The sequence below is a fragment of the Lytechinus pictus genome, chromosome 5 (assembly GCF_037042905.1).
Source record: "Lytechinus pictus isolate F3 Inbred chromosome 5, Lp3.0, whole genome shotgun sequence".
NCBI classification, from domain to species: domain Eukaryota; kingdom Metazoa; phylum Echinodermata; class Echinoidea; order Temnopleuroida; family Toxopneustidae; genus Lytechinus; species Lytechinus pictus.
In genome coordinates, this window is record NC_087249.1 from 12453529 (window position 1) to 12472737 (window position 19209).

At 36.9% G+C, this 19209-nt stretch overlaps 1 protein-coding gene across 1 annotated transcript; it reads left to right on the forward strand.

Annotated features, from left to right (window-relative positions):
- Positions 1–2514: 2514 nt before the first annotated feature.
- LOC129262420 (sperm-associated antigen 8-like) lies at positions 2515–7563 on the forward strand. Its single transcript, XM_064099831.1, has 5 exons — positions 2515–2829; positions 2895–3175; positions 3723–3915; positions 4449–4672; positions 5137–7563. The coding sequence occupies exons 2-5, from the start codon at positions 3101–3103 to the stop codon at positions 5257–5259; spliced, it is 615 nt and encodes a 204-aa protein (XP_063955901.1). The 5' UTR covers positions 2515–2829; positions 2895–3100; the 3' UTR covers positions 5260–7563.
- Positions 7564–19209: the final 11646 nt, after the last annotated feature.

Genomic DNA, 19209 nt, shown 5'->3' on the forward strand with positions numbered 1-19209 from the left:
GCAGCATAATTCGGTCATAAATCGGAGGAGGACCAGAGTTATCCGCATTATTTTGATGCTGCAATTATCCGCATATAATAGCGGCATCGGGACCAGATTTTGACTTTATGAACGCATTTTCAAATAATGCAGGTAATTGCCATGGTGCGGTCACAAGGTCACCCTTTTCCAACACAACCGCATCGGAGGGGGCGTGTGCAGTTGTCATGACGATTATCCGCCTTTTTCAGGACGGGCGCTAGTCGTAAAAATAGTGCGGATTATTTTCGGAGTTTGTGAACGCAATTTTCATTGAATTATCCGCATTTCTCTTAGGCGGCTAATTGGAGGATGGGTTTATGAAAGGGGTACTACATAACAGGATGGAGAGTTTAATATCGACCATATAATAGCACACGTATGAAAAACAGTGCACAATTCAAAAGAATATGTCATATTAATTCTTCCTTTCCTTCCTTCTTCTGTCTCCTTTTCCTTCTTCTTCTTCTTCTTCTTTTCCTCCTCCTCCTTCTTCTTCTTCCTTATCATCTTCTTTTACTTCTTATTTCTCTCAAGTTCCTCTGTTTTCCTTTCCTCTCTAATGTACTTTGTGCATCATCAATTGTCTTGTATATTAGTGTCATACAATATACATTTATTGTGTTGGAAATTTAATGATGAATAATTACATTCCGCATATATTAGGATTGGGGGGGGGGGGGGTATTAGCTGGCCCGTGCCCCCCTTGAGACGCACAATTAAAATTTGTAATGTAAAAATGCCGTTAAAATAGAAGTGTGACCCCCCCCCCCTTGAAAGTGAAGACCTTTTTTTTTTTGCTTGTCAAATTTTTCCTCGGGAAACGGTGCCCCCCCCCCCCCCCTTTGGAAAATCCTGGATCCGCCCCTGCTCTTTTATCATAATCCTCATGCATTATAAGCTTTTAGGGGTATTGAAGTAATTGCAGTAAGTTAATAATGTTTGTGTAAAGTTTTCAATACTATGATATATTGTACTTTTCATCTTTGTGTATATGCTTATATTGTTAAAGCCATTGGAAACCACATTTCTAATAAAAGAATATTGAATCTTGTATAAACAAGACATCAAAGTTGCAATGGTGCTCATCTCATTAAATATTAAACCACCATGTCACTTTACTACCAATTACCTTCTGATCATGCACAGAATCTTCTGATCATGCGCAGAATGGAACTATACGAATTGGCTTGTTGAGCAGGGCCCTTATTCCATAAACAAGATAAGCATGCTTATGTCAAAAATCTAAGCATTTTGTCTTATTTTCTGTCTTAGACAAAATTCTTAGCCAAAACGCGTATTCCATAAAGAATTGGGCTGAGAATTTTGTCTCAGAATTTGGCTAAGAGTTTTTGCGCGACTAAGACAGATATAGACTGAATGGCTAAGCAACGTTTCTTAAAAGTGCAGAGTCTGTATTTCATAAATTCAACATAATAATTTTGCCCTAACTTTAAGACAGATGTGAGCTGTCTTAATTGTTTTAGTTTCCTTTTCTTTATCCTGAAACGTGATACATGAATTAAGCGTGGGTGTCAATATCTCTCAGTTCCCTTTCTCTTATTTTTGCTATTGGTGTAATTTTCTCTCCTTCAGTGAAATTTGCCTTCTTTTTTTTCAGCATCCATCTTGATATTTGTTATGATGCGATTTTTGCTTTAACACATAAAACGCATACCGTACCGCGGAGAAGCTGTATTAGAATTTTAAGTCATTTGTGACGTCGTAAACGAGCAGCCGGCTGCCTCATTATATATGTAAATGCATGAATTTCATTTTTTAATGGCTATTGATGATTCTACTCATGATCGGGTGTGAAATGATTTGTCTATTTGATAAACAAAAGGTTTAGTAAAAACTAAAAACCATTTTCAATTTTCTGAGAATATGACATTTTATTAGTATACCATTCGCGACTGTAGGAATTCTGCTCGCATAGGCCAATGACGTCACAAATCAAATAACTACAATTTTAATAACCTTTTAATTCTTTGATGAATTTTTCTCAAACCTTTGGCAATATTCTTTTTAATTATTTTTTTGCTATTTTTACTATGACTTTTTGTCAGGGTGAACTTCCCCTTGAAGTCCACACTGTAGACTCGAGTGCCTGTTCATCGATAGAAGAAATTAACCTAAGCAAATATAAAGTAGAACAAAATAAGGGCAGCAATAATCGATCGCATATAGTTCATAGTTATTATATATCTAATGAAAATAAGTAATAAAAAAAACTGAATAAAGCCAAAATACTGACTATATAGCGGGCGCAAAAAAAATAAGAAAAGGGCGAAAGCAAAACATAGAAGGAAGAGAAAAGGAGGAAAGAAACAGGGAAAATGAGAACAAAAAGAAAGAGAAAAATGCAAAAAAACATTAAACAAGAAAAAGAAAAAAAGGGAAAAAATGTGTAGCTGCATTGCCCGATTCATGGAATTGGAGTTTAATGTTCGGGACCGAAACAATTTGGGTCGTTATTTTCAGGGCGATTTGTCTAACGTAATTGTTATTGATATCGATAATTGCTGCATGGAAACGGTAAACAATCAATGTCCGAGGGTGTTTTAGTTTTCTTTTATGCTACTACCAATACTACTACGTTTAATTCGTGATTGCAATTGCACATTGAATGATATATCGTCTCGTACAAACTAAGTTGCATGTAGTCTAACGATCTCGAGTACGAATTCTTTATCAGTTTGTCATTTGCAAAGCTGAGTGACGTGAATTTTTGTGAGCGACAGCGCGACAATCTGGCCAGCCTTGCCGGGCTGCTCCGCATGATCAACGATACGGAAGGCCAAACCACATGCCACACAGCCGAAAACCTGCCCTAACTTTGTCTTAGCGTCAGTGCTCAATTGAGTCGAATTCAGATTGTTTGTTTATTTTCCTAGTCGACAAGAGAGAAGAAGTAATAAAAAAAATCCGGCATCTTCAGAGTTCAGTTCACTCAATTCAGAGTCAGAGAAGTCATTTTCAATCTCAGGCTCAGCTCTCACTCGGATCAGATCAATTTTACTTTTTAGGCTGAGTTCATCCATTAAATCATCACTTCAGGAAGTTCAGACATCAGCACAGCATGGCAACATTAAATCCAGCAAGAACACTTAACAATTCAGGAGGAAGATGCCTCATGGAGAATTGGGTTGAAGAGGTGAATAATATGTAGTCTAGGCCTAACTCTAACTCTAAGAGTAAGAGACTAAGTTCTAACTAGTATAGTAGTAACTGTAGTGTTAGTGTTGTTACTAGATCCAGGGCCAGGCCTACATGATCAGGTATAGTAAAGTTAAACCTCGAGGCCCTAGCTACATGTAGTTACCACTTCTATAAACAAAATTCTGATGTTTGTGGCTGATGCCGGCAGGGCCTGGCAAAAATCTTCAGGTTGAGTCAATAATCTTCAAAAAGTTCAAGTTCAATTGAATTGCCGTAATAAATATAAGAAGTCTATGTATGTGGGCATCAATCATGTCAGTGGAATGTACTTCATGTACCCCAGAGATGTAAATCTAATTTACAACATGTGAATACTAATACTTATACAGGGGGGGGGGGAGGATAAATTTTGTAGATCATTTGTGTCAAGCAAATCCAATAATGTAGATTATCCAATCTTGAATTCTAGATAAACATACATGTACTGTACGTCGCTATTAAATACTCTTTATTTTGTTCTTATTGATTTTAATTTTCCACAGAGACAAGTTTACGAAACTGGTCTGGACAGTGCAGGATTGAATTCTGAAGAAAGTTACACCTCCAGCAGCTCTCTCCCGTACAAAGATGGTCACAAAGGAATCCTAACGCGAGAATTGGACACTCTTGTGGAGAAAGAATCAAACAGCATGGGCTCCTATACGAAACCCGCATGTTGTGGAGTTCGAACAGTTGGTGAGTTATCTTTCTAAGAGCTATCCACAATACAGCTGGGGCCCGTTTCATAAAGAGTTACAACTGTTGTAAATTTGCCATTATGGCAACTACATGTACCATGGCAACAGGGCTCAGCAGCCAATCAAAATCAAGGTTGCCATGGTAGTTGCCATAATGGCAAAGTAACAGTTGCAACTCTTTATGAAACGGGCCCACATCCCTATTTCACCAAATTACTAATTTGGGGGAGGGGCTCATAAAAAGGTTAACACTGCACATTTTACCCAACAGAATGCCATGCTTATTTAAAGTTATTACTTGGCAATTAATCATTTTATACCACAATCATTTGGCACTTGATATATATTCATCCATCCATATATGCTCACAACCGATTGATCAGATTAAGAATGTAAATCTATTTAACTGTATAATGTAATAAAGTAAATTCTTCTGAATTCAAGTTGGTAACTAGAAAGCTAGAAAAGCAGGGGATAGCAGTCGTTGAAATAAACTATATGTATGAACTGCATTATTTTTTTGACACACAGGCCGTAAGAAGGAGTTGATGGAGAGAGCGTTGTATGCTAAAGTAAGCCAAGAGATACAAGATGAGGTCAATGAGCCCCCTCCTATCGCAGAGTACAAGTCGGTTACTCAGAAGGATTTCTTTGACGACGACTTCAAGTCGGAGTTACCAGCCCCTCTTTACGAGCATAATGTCAACACCGAGCAGCCAATCACGTTCTGGAGCCAGCATAAAGAAAAGATTCCAGTAAGTTTTCTAACCATTAGTATAATGTATAATTGAATATAAGCATCAGCACATGATACATTGTCAGCAATACTTTAGAACAAATGTCCGTTGGCAGTTTTTCTTTACGAAAAACCGGCACCCAATTCTGGTCAATAAACAGAAAACAATGCAAGACCGGAGTGCGGTGGTTGTGTGGGGTCTGCTGCATCAAATGCATTCCTTACGTTTAGAGTGACAGTAAAGATAATGAGCTGTAGCATCCACCTACATGTAGGTTATAGATAAGCTCCTACATGTAAATAAAAACAAAAATCTGCAACATTTGATAAGCTTTAAAATTGCAGTCAATCCGGATTTTCCTTGGCTCCTTTTTTTTTAGTTTCCAGGACTCGAGAGCATTTTGGGTGCTAAATTGGCCCCAGCCCCCATGTGTTTTTTTTTTGTCTAATAAAAAAAAATACTTCTTTTTTCTATCTTTGTAGGGTGTATCACAAGTCAAGACATTAGACACACCATTCAAGAAGAACTCGTCCTTCAGCAAACCCATCGCTGAGAGTGTTGATCAGCCACAGCCGTATGAACAGGAGAAGCATCCCTTCTTATAAACCAGGAGAATGACGGCATGCTATTTTCATCACCAAACAGCAACTTATTCTACCCTGTTGACCAATTAAGTGGAGAAAGTGAACATGAAGATGCACTTGTGGACATACATGTAACTGCATGTACTTTGGTCATAAGTCTGAGAGCAGTAAGATAAGAAAGAAAGAACCTGTCTTTGCTTCTTGAAGTATTTTACATGTACTAGGGTAGGAACATTCCACTACAATGAGCTTTGTCCATAGAGAACTTGCAGATATACTTACAATATATGTAGTTAATATGTTTACTACTGATTTCTGCTTTTTACAGGGACCACTTATTTACAGTAGGCTACAAGTTAATACCTCTAGGTCCAACTTGCTATCATAGCATCCAAAGCTTGTTAGTAGTAAAGGGACAGAATTAAAACTGAGAAGAGTCGTGTTAAAAACCTCTCATTTAGATCATCTTCTAAAACTATATTCTACTCAGAGATTTATTCACTATTCTAATTCTTTACCACATTACAAAAATGTGTATGCCCAAACAAATATTTTTCATATGAAGATATAGAAATAAAAACGTGTTTTATCAGGTGAATTTTCAATATTATGTCAATTTTTTCAATTTTTTCTTTTTATATTAAACCAATCTTTAAACATGGAATGGTCTAAAAATTTCAGATTATCATAAGTGCTGGAAAGGCCATTTTGGAAGAAACATAAAACCATTACCAAGAGAGGGCGCTAGACATGAAACAATTCCAAATTAAATACTCTTGGCAGCATAGTGATTCTAGAGTGATGTCATAACTTATGTCATCACCTAATGTCATGAGTGGTTGAAATGATGTTTGTGGCACAACTATGGAGAGATTGTTTTGCAATTACTTGCTTAGTAATTTTGCCCCTAACTTTGGAAATAGAATGAGGTTAATTTTCATTTGGTCCAATTGCCAACTTGTCTACTATCATTTGGTCTACCATTAGTTCTTCTGATGTCGAAATGGTCTAATTGCCATTTCGTCTCTATTAACCAGTTGGTTCAATAGCCATTTAGTCCATGTTTGGTCTAATTAGACTAAGTGTTAATTGGGCAAAATGAATGAAAATAAAATGAGTATTAGACCAACTGGTTATGGAACGAAATAGTCATAGACCAACTGGTGATTAGGCGAAATGATGAGTGGACCAAATGGTTATCAGACCAAATGCTTGTTAGATGAAATGTTGATGGACAGAATGGCATTAGACTAAATGAAGGTAGACCATGTGGTGAGTGGACGAGTTGGCAACAGACGAACTGGCAATTAACCTAGAATGATTGGTCTGCCATTTGTTGTTCTTTGTGTCCCAAAACAAGATTGTTTAATTGCCTCTGCTAGTTTTGTACATTCCTCTTTGATGCCTCATTCACATGGACTCTGTGCGCAGAAATCATGCTGAGCTTTGTCATAAAATTTGTGAACAAGTCTTTAGTTTCCGAGGAGACCATTTGATATTTGGAAAAAAAGTTATTTGTTTTGTATTTCTTGCGTGTTCATTCCCATCATCAAGCCTGAGCATGTATATGTATGACACATTGTGTTTTGTAAGTGAGCCTGATGCAATGCATAAAGAATGAATTTGCGAAGAAAACCTTTTTGTTTAGGCATGCTATACCTAGTTATATATAGATCACTATGAATGGGTTAAAATGTTCAAGAGGCTCAGGTATTTATTTTGCCAGGTTGGGTGACCACAGTCATGAGGCCATAATCATATGACAAATATCCACGTCATTATTTCAGAAAATAACCTCGTTTTGTTGAAACATTAGAAACATTTGTATTAAGCTATATTTTTGGAAAAATATCAAAATTAACATGCACCTTTGAGAAAGTCTAAAGCCCTACTACATGTAAATGCACCTGCCATGTTGGGTGTGTTCAAAATAGTTCCAACGGTATTTTATTTTGGCAATTTTTGCTTGACACAATCACCCAAAATTTTGTCCTGAAGTGAAATTGAAAAAAAAAATATATGTAATGAAATTATAATAGAACTGCAGTTCATAGCAAAACAGGTGATTGTATATTATTTTTCAGCATTTTTCACATCAATATTCTGGAAAGATTACTTGTCTCTACTGACATGTACATTATTTCATTTTATCATTATGAAATGCATACTATGTACAGATGTTTTGTGAGGTAGATTTTGTTGAATCTACACATACTGATTTTATAATGTGTTCCCTATAAGTTGAAGTATGTATATATTGGAAAGAAAATTATTTTAAAATGTGTAAGAATTAATAAAGAAAAATGTTCCTATTGTGCGATTCAATTACAGTTTGTATTGTGTGTATTTTGTCCAAATGAAATCTCGGTTCATATTAGGCCCTATGTGGAATATTTTGCCCTGGTTTTTTTCTCCCCTAGGGGGGGGGGGGGCGGGGGTTAAGGCTTTGTGTGGGTGTGTGTGCACATGTGAAGGGTGTTTTAGGCATTTGAATTCACTTGGTCTACTAGCAGATGATGTAATTACGGTTTGGTCCAAAAATCACTGTAAAATATAGGTCATTTTGGTTACATTTCTCAATTGTTAACCTACTGGAACTCCAGGGGGTGCTGCCTATGGAGAATAATACACGCAGCACCCTCAAGGAAAATCTTCCCAGCCAGGTCCGTGCATCATACCTCGTTTACATCTATTCTACACTACAGTACTACAATAGTCGTAGAGTGACCAAACCGAGTCGGCTCAACGATTTGGAAGGGGGGGGGGGTGTCAGAAATGCATACAGTAACAATTTGAATTGGTATTTTAAAAGATGTTTTTGTATATGGCTACTGACAAAGTGCCCCGCCCCCTTCTAGGTTACACGGCCCCTAGCCGCCTTTAATAGAGCTGTATAGATACATGACAATCGCAAATGTAAACGAGGCATTGATCATTTGAGGGCCCATAAGTTCGTTGCCCTCCTTAAGCATTTTCTGTATTTCTTTTCGAATAAAACAAATGATTTATTCACCATAGCACAATCCTTCTTGCTTTTAATGTCTGACTATATATGGCCCTAATTTTTAATTTTTCCAATATAGGCTTCTACCAATATGACAACAGAGAGTCATCAAAGGATAGACTACGCACATCTATCATTTCATTGTTCTTTATTTTCTATGATATCGTTGCAATTAGTGCTCCCCTCCCAATGATTTAAGTATTACAAAAAACCTTTCCCGATATCAATATTAACATCTTTTCATGGAAAACACACTGTCTGAACTTTGTTTGATGAATGGTGTGGTAATTATCCCAACCCTGCTTTGTCTCATTTCTGATTTGGTGAAATGGGAAGGCTTCCATAATACATAAAGGTTATTCCATAATTTCACTCTTTTAAAGGTGGTGCAAATTCTCAAAGGGCACTGCTGGATACCTTCAAAGATTAATGTTGCCTTGTTTTGAAAGCCGCAGGGAGACAAATTCGAAAGCACGGGAGGTGAGCGCAACCGGGCACATCAATATGTATTTTTATTTAACAAATATAATGCGAGCGCGAAGCGCACCATTTGTTTTTTTTTATATCTCAGACAAAATGTTAATGTGTACCTTACATGCGAGCAGCCTCCCAAACCAACAATAACTCACCCGGGAAGGTTCTCAGTCTGTAAATAGACAAAATAATAGTTTGGTCTAAAAAAAAAAAGCAAAAGATGAGAAAATTGGATTATCTGAAAGACCAATCTTTTTCTTCACTCAGTAAAAAAATTGAAATTGTATAATTGAATAATAGAAAAGATAAAATAATTATTTTGACACAATTTTTTGGACTGCTTGAAATTTTTACTAAAAATTGCAAAGTGTGCAAATCTCATGCTTGAGTGAACCCCTATATTCAACCCCTTTTTTTCCTCCCCTTTTCCTGAATTTTCACTGAATTTCCTCTGCATTCAATCAAGTAATAAGGGTTATTGTTGATTAAGTCCGTCAAGTTATCATTTTAAAGCTTAAAAGGTGTTTTTTTAAGCTCAATGAAACAAATATCAATAATCATTTTTGGCGACTTCTTGTTAGTTTCGGGGATTACTGGTCGTATAACAAACTAATGAAAGCGCGATGCACTGGCGGTCATTATAAGCAAAACAAGACAATTTACATGATTTAAGCGCCTTATCGACATCGAGCGCGAAAGTCGAGTTGAATTTTATTTTCATTGTTGTTGTGGTCTGACTTATCCCTAATTCTGTTTCAAAATATATATCTAAGCATAAGCTAATTTTAGAGTTCATTCGAGCCCATTCTCTTTGTGAATTGTTAAAGCCAAATACCATTCTCTTTTGGGATTGTTAAACCATTCTCTTTGGGAATTGTTAAAGCCCAATTTCATTCTCTTTTGGGATTGTTAACCATTCTCTTTGGGAATTCTTAAAGCCCAATACCTTTTTCTTTTGGAATTGTTAAACCATTCTCTTTGGGAATTGTTTAAGCCCAATATAATTCTCTTTTTGGGATTGTTAACCATTCTCTTTGGGAATTGTTAAAGCCCAATACCATTCTCTTTTGGAATTGTTAAACCATTCTCTTTGGGAATTGTTAAAGCCCAATATCATTCTCTTTGGGAATTGTTAAAGCCCAATACCATTCTCTTTAGCAATTGTTAAACCATTCTCTTTGGGAATTGTTAAAGCCCAATACCATTCTATTTGGGGTTGTTAAAACCCACTAATATTTCCTTTGCAAATTGTTAAAAGCCCAATACCATTCTCTTTGGGAATTGTTAAAGTCCAATACCATTCTCTTTGGGGATTGTTAAAAGCCCAATACCATTCTCATTGGGAATTGTTAAAGCCCAATACCATTCTCTTTGGGAATTGTTAAAGCCCAATACCATTCTCTTTGGGGAATTGTTAAAGCCCAATACCATTTTCTTTTGGAATTGTTAAAGCCCAATACCATTCTCTTTGGGGAATTGTTAAAGCCCAATACCATTCTAATTGGGCACTGTATTGGAGCAAACCCCTTTGTAGAATTCGTTCCCTTTGTTTAGAAAATGAAGTGGAGAGGGAATGTGAAGGGAAAATACAGTACGTAGCTATACAGTGCGTATCAAAAAAAAGTTTACACTTTGAAAAAGCCCTGGGAATTAAAAAATAAAGAACATGTGTGTAATTTGTTCATATATAATCTTGGGTTTGGGTCTCATCTATCAAATGAAAATAAAAGTTTTGACAGAATGCTACACTTGAGTGAGCACTGTCCATTTTTGTAAAACTCGCAGAAATCTGTTTGCGCAGAAATGCTTGTTTTCACGCTGTGTCAAGGGAAAAGGGCGAAATCAAACTTACCCTGCGAAACATTTCTCATACATTTCCCTTGTACTTTTAGTCAATTGAAATAAAACGGATACATTCAAGCATTTTGTAACAATTTTGCCACCCAAATTGAAATTTCAACACCTAGTAAGCACAACATTTACCCTTTTTTGTGCCAGCTGCATCTGAGGACATAACTGAATCTGAACAAAAGTTTATGTCAGACATCTATAGCATTTTTCACTAAGTTCTTATCATTTAAAGTGGGTTTACATTTCATTTTTCGTTTAATACTTGTTTCTCCACACTTTTCTCAAGCTTGACAATGATTAACAAAATGAAAATCAAGCCTAAGCCATTTCATGTAAATCACAGCTCTGTGTAAAGCAAATATCGTCACAATGGCCTCGGTGTGTGGGGAGTGGGGTGGGGCACAATGCACTCTTCGAAGTGTTTTGAGCGAGGAAACAAGTTAAAAAAAGTGAAAGATATCTTCAAATCAATTTTACTAGCTAAATTTTACGAGGTCTTCATGATTAAGGTCTACTTTTATTTGCATAACTATTTCAAAGTTCTGCGCAAATCATTTTTCACTAACTTTTCTAAAGTAAGCGGTGCTCACTCAAGCGGAAATATTTTTCGACAGTTATATCATCATTTGCTTAAATGGATCTGTACCAATGTTAAAATGTGGAAAAATCTTCAGGATATTACAAATGTATAATTTTACAGGATTTTTTCTAAGTGTAAACTTTTTTTTGATACGCACTGTAGTGATTGTATAGAAGGGCCCGGTGGCTCGATCCTCATGCAGCTTTTAGCTGAACTTGGGACTGGAAATTCATCATGTGAGTCTGTCCTTGTACTACTTTATAGCACTATTTTTACCCTTTTTGTACTGATTATGATTGTGTACTTATACCTAGGTGTATAGGCCTATACATACTTTACACGGCATTGGATGCAATTTAGTGTGAACTGAGGGTTTTACATAATATCTAATAAAGTAAATTTCGTGTATAAAATGCAGTATTACTGATGTAGCTTTGTGTATACACAGGCCTACCCTTTTTCATGGGAATACTTTATCCATCATCTCCCTGCTAGGCTGCACATTCAAGTTAATCAAATTAGGTCTTCGTTTAGAATGTTGATGCAAACATGGCCATAAACTCTTAGCTTACTCTGTCTTATTCTTGTATCAATCATGATGATGATATATAAGCGTCAATTTCGAAATATATCGTGCCTGTAATGTCGACCCAGTGCGGAAATGCCAATATATCTTGACAAAATACTCAGAACTAGAAGTAAATCAAATTCACGGCTCCTGACAAAATCCTTCATACTGATGTTCATAGAAAGATGTTTGCTAATCAATAATCAGAAGGTGCAGCAAATAAAGGTAGGCCTATTTCGGCTTTAGAAATATGCCTTATATGTTTGTTTTTTAGTCATTTATGTATAATTCATTTGTAGTCTTATTTATACAGGGTAGAATTGTCAGTTTCAGAACTGCTTTCCACAACGGCCCTGTCCGCATAACATACATTTAAAAAAAATTCTTGAATCAGTAATATGTACATAATCAATAGCACAATTACATATTCACAAATATAAATATCTATATGATATAGAACCTATAAAAGAATTGAAAAACAAAGGCAAACATATCTCTTCAAATCTGAACAATGAATCCATTGGTTTTCAAAATAAACGAAACCCCCAAAACAAACAGAAAACTCAATTTAACAAAAGGAAAAAAAATATCGTGAAGTTTTTTCTAATCCAAAAATAGAAATAAAACTATTATCAAAATTCTAACACACATTTTGTTGAACCTTTCATTAAAATGACTATCACATTTTTGGTTACATTGACATGGCTATATTAACTTAATTTAAGGCTTCTGATTTGTTTTAACCCTGATATATATATATATATATATTAATGAGGCAAAGTGGTAATGCATTGTACTTTGTTCCAACAGTTTATTTTGAATTCCAAATTTTCGACGTTAAACATACGTCTTCCTCAGGGATACAATAAAGCTCACAGAGACAAGAACTGAAATAATAACATTCATGATTGTGGTAGTCATGGGGGGTTAATTTCGTAAAGAAAATTGCATTGAAGTTGGATATTTCCTTCATACGACCGCTATACATGCGTTTTCGTCCTACTTTTACGATGCCACGGGGCTATTAAACAAGAGCCTGGATACTCTAGAAAGAACGGTAAGCGGAAACCTATGATACCGTAATTTAACGCATTAAATTCAATTTATGAGAATTAAAGCAATGGAAACTGCGATGGTATTTCATCATTCTATCTTTATCACATTTGTTGTTGTCTATTATATTGTTCGATCATTTATCTAGCTACAGATCAATTCTTATTCATGTGGGCCGATTTTTCAGTCTGGTCAGGTTGTTTTTCTTTTAAATAAGATATGATGACTTACAGACCGACTCCCTGACAAATATGTCTCAGAATTTATTCGGGGAGAATCAAAATGTAGGGCTCCCGGCTTCGCCACCGTCACAAGAGAATTATGTAAAAACATTATCGTATCGCATGAGCTTTAGGGATTTTCAATGGGTTTTTTTTCCCGGAAAGGATCGAGCTAGAAAAGGATCATCGCTATTTTGTATGTCTGACTTTTGTATAAAAAGTATGATCTTTATCCCCGGTCTTTATCTATGCTAGTCGGGAGAGCGCCCACTTCTCGTGAATTAGACCAATCCTATTCTGTGCCGTCAATAAGTTATAACTCTACCCACCCCCTCCCGACCCCACACCCACACACGCATTCAATGATTAATTCCTTTCTCGCAAATTAGGTCTTTGAAAGAAACCACTCTCGATCGAGTAGACGGGATGACTAATTGATGTGATCTTTGATTCCTCAAACAAATACACTGGCCAATATAAGGAGAATAATCACTGTTTTACGACACGAGGAAAGAAGGGGAGATGAACAAGATTGATGCGGGCTTACGTATAAGTCCATTAAATCATCTGCTTTGCTAATACCATAACGTGTTCCGTGTCTTTAATTTGAATTTGATACAAGGAAGGAGGATCAATAGATTGTACACATGAAATAATCTTTAAATTAACAAACTCATTATTTGAAATGCCAATAGCGTCCGTTCCACCATGGACCACTCTTAAAACAGATCAGTCAAATTGACCAGATGCATGGGTGCAACTGATATGGCAACCATGCACTGATAGTCACATTTCTGACAATTTATTATTCTAGTCAGAAATTACTCTGTTCTAGTAAAATACGACCAGAAGATAGTCAAATATGACTTGAATAACATTTGCACCCAGCTAACCCTTTTAATTAGTCATTTTGACGGATTTGTTCTTAGATGTTAGGTCCGGTTACACTTCGTAATTCCGAAGGTTCGTAATTCCGAAACACGTAAATTGCCTATACCTCGATGTTCGTTAATCCGAAAACGAAAAAGGGTTCGTTAATCCGAACATTTGTGGCGTTATTCCGACGGTTCGTTATTCCGAAGGTTCGATAATCCGAAAACGAAATAAGGTTCGTTGTTCCGAAGGTTCGTTAATCCGAAAACGAAATAAGGTTCGTTTTTCCGAAGGTTCGTTAATCCGAAAACGAAATAAGGTTCGTTAATCCGAAAACAAAATAAGGTTCGTTAATCCGAAAAATGAAAACCGGGAAAGCAGAGGCAGAGGCAAGGGGGGGGGGGGGGGGGCGGGGGACACTGTTGCCGTTCAATTGTTATGAGGATGGGAAGGCAAGGGCGGCCGAACGAATTTTCGTTCGGGGGGTAAAGCCAAAAAATGAAACTCATAGGTCAAAATGGGCACTTTGGTGATATAATCACCTTAAGATTACCATCTGCTTGAAGTCATTGTGTGTTTGATAGTGATTAAGTAGAGAAAAACTTTTTTGAAGTGACTTCATATTATGGCAAAATGTATATTTAGGCTTTATTTTTCGGGAGAGAGTATAATGAGCGAGCGGCTTGGTAAAAAAAAAATTTTTAAAGGTGAAGTTGTAAAACTCGTTTAGGGGTCAATTATTCTTAAAATGCCATTATTACGAGGTGTTGCGAGCGTAAATCACAAGCTAAAACTTAAGGGTATTTCAATAAAAAATGAAAATAAGTTTTTAAAAATCCGAGCAGATTTCTGCTGTCATTAAAAAGATGTGCATCTAACTAAAGAATTAACACGAGCGCAAAACGCGAGCTTAAACATACTGACCAGAAAAGGAACCTGTTAAAGAAAGCATTTAGTGACCTCTTTAGGATACATATTTCTCCAATCGAATAATTGAGAGTGCGAAACGCAAGCTGAAAATTTGCAATATTCCAGCCTAAAAATTTAACTTGTATACTTTAAAAAAAGTATTTTATTTCGAAAAACATGAAAAACAGCATATTTATATTTGAAAAAGGAACTTTCCCATTTTGGAAAAATATGCATTTCCCTGTTTTTTATTTCATTTTTGGGGTGCAAGTGCCCCCTGCCTCCCTCCCAGCGGATCCAACTTTTGTCAAATAGGGGGGGGGGGGCAAATTTTTTTTCAGCCATATTTTCCTCGATCGGCAGCTTAAAGTTGATTTTGTTTGTTTCTTTGAAAAGATAGTCCTAAGAGTCAATAATTAGCTTTATACTTATAAAATAAAGTAAATATGTAATAACATGATAAACCCTTTTTAAATAATGCGAGCGCGAGCTATATTTTTTTTTTTAATATGATGGGCAATATGTTTGTGATCTTCAAAACGAGATGCCTATGTAACTAAATAATAACTGCTAGCAAGAAGCGCGAACAGAAATTTAAGATATAAGCTCTGACCTGATCTAAAGGGGGCATTTTAAGAACTTTTTGCAGTTAGCCATGAAGACGATGCGTGTTTTTTAAACCAGTGGCGGCGGAACGTATTTTCCTTTTTTTTTTGGGGGGGGGGGCATACCCAAAAAAGGGGCCAATAGAGGCATTTTGGTGCAAACGGATATTTTCGCCATAAGATTATCATCTGTGTAAAGAGGTTGTGTGTTTTGTAGTAATTAAGTTGAGCAAAAATTTTTAAGTGATCTCTGATTGATAAGTTATATATTTACGTTTCATTTCTGCGAGCGTAGCGAGCAAGCGGTTTGGGGAAAAAAATCAAATCTGAAGATGTAAAATTCACCTTTTTGGTCAATTACTTTTAAAAGGGCATCCTTGTGAGATGTTGCGAGCGGATCACGTGCTCAAACTTTTGGAAGTTTCATGTAGGCCTAAAATGATAATAATGATAATAATGATATGGATATCCAGGGAAGCCACTTCAGTTCTGAAAACTGTTCTCCCAGCTTTTATTATTATCCCGGCTTTAGCTGGGCTGCCTAGGCGCCCAAAGGAAGGCATTAACGAATTTCTACCGGGTACCCATTCACCTCACCTGGGTTGAGTGCAGCACAGTGTGAATAATTTCTTGCTGAAGGAAATAATGCAATGACTTGGATTCGAACCTACGACCCTCTGCCTTAAAGTCAGAAGACTTATCCACTGGGCCAAAACGCCCCACATAAAAAGTAAACGTTCCGATTTTATTTCGTAAACATGAAAAAAGGATGTGAATTTAATTAAAGAATCAAACGCGAGCGCGAAGCTCGAGCTGAAATTTTTCATATACTGACCAGGAAAGGAACCTTTTGCATTTTGTGACTCATGAATGGGATATGTGCTAGGCCTACATATCTCACCAATCGATTAATGCAAGCGCGAAGCTCGAGCTGAAAATTTATGATATTCTATCCATAAAACTGGACATTCTAGGAATTTTATTTCACCAGGATCAGAATGACTACCTTAATGAGCAATAATTAGTGCGAGCGCAAAACGCGAACCAAAAATGTGTGATATTCCAACCTTAAAAAGTAGACATTCTATGCATGTTTTTGTTACCAAGAACTGGACGAATACCTTATACCAAATAAAAAACTGATGAGGAGCGAGCTTCTTTTTTTTTTTTTTTTTGGAAATTTCATGATGGCCAATTTCTAGTCAATTTAAACAGATTATTGTGCTCACGATTCGATTTTTGTAGCTTTCAGCGAGATACGCGATTACGCATTCTTTTCATGATTACAAAAGTACTGAATATGGAAAAAATGTTTATTTGATTAGAGAGATTTATATCCCATTCCTGAACTCCAAGTAATAATCTTTAAAATATCCACTTTTCTTGTCAGTCGGCCACTCTGCCTATATATATATATATATATATATATATATATATATATATATATATATATCCATTTCTTTCACACAATATTTAAATATAAAAGAGTTGCCAAAGCTGTAGTACATGTAAAACTTCACACATTTGTAAACTTTCTCCCATACGTGTACTGTATCAAAGCAATAGCTTTGATCCAGCTGAGGCATGGCGGCTTGTCATTGTTCAAAACCCACCTTCACCCGACAAAGGAAATTATAATTGGTATGGTATCGAAAATCTGTCTATCTGACGGTCAATTGGATCGGGGTCGCCCTAGCCACTAACCCGTCTCTGTGGTCTAGTGGTTAAGGCACCGGCGTTCAAATCTGGGGGCCCGGGTTCGATTCCCGGCAGAGACATTTTTTCGGCATCACCAATTTTTCCAAAAAGGGTAGATAGCTCTGGGGAACCTTGATTTAAGCTACGCCTACCATTGTTCTCTTCATCCATTTCTTTCACACAATATTTAAATATAAAAGAGTTGCCAAAGCTGTAGTACATGTAAAACTTCACACACACATATATATATATATTCAAATATTTAGAACGCCTTGCATTCGCATTAATTGTTTTGTTTAGATGCTCACCCTATTCATGATTACAAAAGTAGTTTAAGTTGCTAGAGCTAAATCGCCCATGCTCCAAAATCTTGCTCGCTTCACTCAGGGGTGGCGGAACCGGGGAAAGGGGGGGGGGTGGATACTTGCCCCCCAAAATTTTTTTTTTACAAGAATGCTTAGAATGTCCAGTTTTCAGGTTGGAAAATCGGAAAAATTTGGCTCACGTTTCTCGCTCGCATCAAGTATTGTTTATTGAGGAACTCATTCTATTCCTGGTTACAAAAAAATGTATAAAATGTCCAGTTTTCAGGTTGGAATATCACATATCATTATTCAAAATGACGTCCCCTCCAATACAAATCCTATTATCTGGAGGTTACTCGCACGCGACCAACAAACTTAATCCCCTGCATGACTGCATCCTTAAACCATTTGCTAAAGGCAGCAATTGCTCAGATAAAATCGAAATTAGCCTATGCTTGATCCGGGCGCCTATTCTTAATGAAATACATGGTTTTGGCCACAACACACGCATGTATCATCGATCGTTATTACTATCATTGCATAATATCGTGTTATCTTGTAATGACAACACCGTGTTTGTTACCAAAATGAATAATTTTCATTTTCGGAAATACGAACCTTATTTCGTTTTCGGATTAACGAACCTTCGGAATTACGAACCCTATTTCGTTTTCGGATTAACGAACCTTCGGAATTACGAACCTTATTTCGTTTTCGGATTGACGAACCTTCGGAATTACGAACCTTATTTCGTTTTCGGATTAACGAACCTTCGGAATTACGAACCTTCGGAAATACGAACCTTCGGAATAACCGAACCTTCGGAATTACGAAGCTTCGGAATTACGAATGTATGCGGTTAGGTCCATGGTTCAACAACAGGGAATGTTTTTCAAAACAAACATACGAAATGTATTGTCAAATGCCCTTCATGACAATGAGTGAAAGATCGAAACAGCATGGCCCTGGGATCGGGAGTGCTGGGGGTGCTGGAGCACCCCGAATATTTTCATTGGAGGCGCTGCGTGTGTTATTTTCCACAGGCAGCACCTCCTGGAAACCTGGTAGGTATGATAAATGGCAGAAATGTGATCAAAATGAACGATATTTTGTAGGAAAGGTGAATTAACGCCATAATGTTTTGGTGTTAGTGACATTCGGAATATCAGTCTAATTTCTAAGCCATGCTGTTTCAGTAATCACCAATAGGCAAAAACAAATTGATAGGCCTATATAGAGAGAGAAGAAATAACGTTGACTGAGGCCGTCGTCGGAGGCGGTACCCCCGTCCTTTTTTGTAAGCCGGACTGACGCTGACTCGGACTGAGTCCACCTTCGGATGTGGTTTGCGGCAGGCATCTCACCAGCTTCATTCCTGCAATTGGTATATTTCTTCCAAGTGGAATCAGGCCGGCTTGACCACTGATTCACTGAACGAGAAATAGCGAACAAAAGTGATAGCTTACGAAACGTGACATGGTGTAATTGAACAATGTTATCTTGACATGAAAAGTCAGGCGACTCGTGTCACGTGAATAGGCATCGTGAAGCCGGCCTATTTGTTGACGCACAATATAATTGCAGGTCTCAGACCAGACTGTGTGTATTAGGGGGTCATTGATCCCATGGCGGCTTCAAATTGCAGGCGTAAGGGCGGCTCCAATGCCGGCATCTGCATGAGGCGGCTTCAAACCCGACTCGTGTGTAGCCAGGCCGGTCTTACAGATCATGACCAACATTGAACGGTTCTTTCGTTATACACAGCAAAAACTGTGGTGTTAATCTGTGTACATAGAGGACCACACCATTTATTTTATACCGGTGTTAAAT

What these genes read in the sequence shown, in the direction of transcription:
- LOC129262420 (XM_064099831.1), top strand. Translation starts at nt 3,101, where the DNA reads ATGGCAACATTAAATCCAGCAAGAACACTTAACAATTCAGGAGGAAGA. An exon ending in TGGAGAATTGGGTTGAAGAG is followed by an intron (nt 3,176 to 3,722) that starts GTGAATAATATG and finishes AATTTTCCACAG; the next exon opens with AGACAAGTTTACGAAACTGG. An exon ending in TTGTGGAGTTCGAACAGTTG is followed by an intron (nt 3,916 to 4,448) that starts GTGAGTTATCTT and finishes TTTGACACACAG; the next exon opens with GCCGTAAGAAGGAGTTGATG.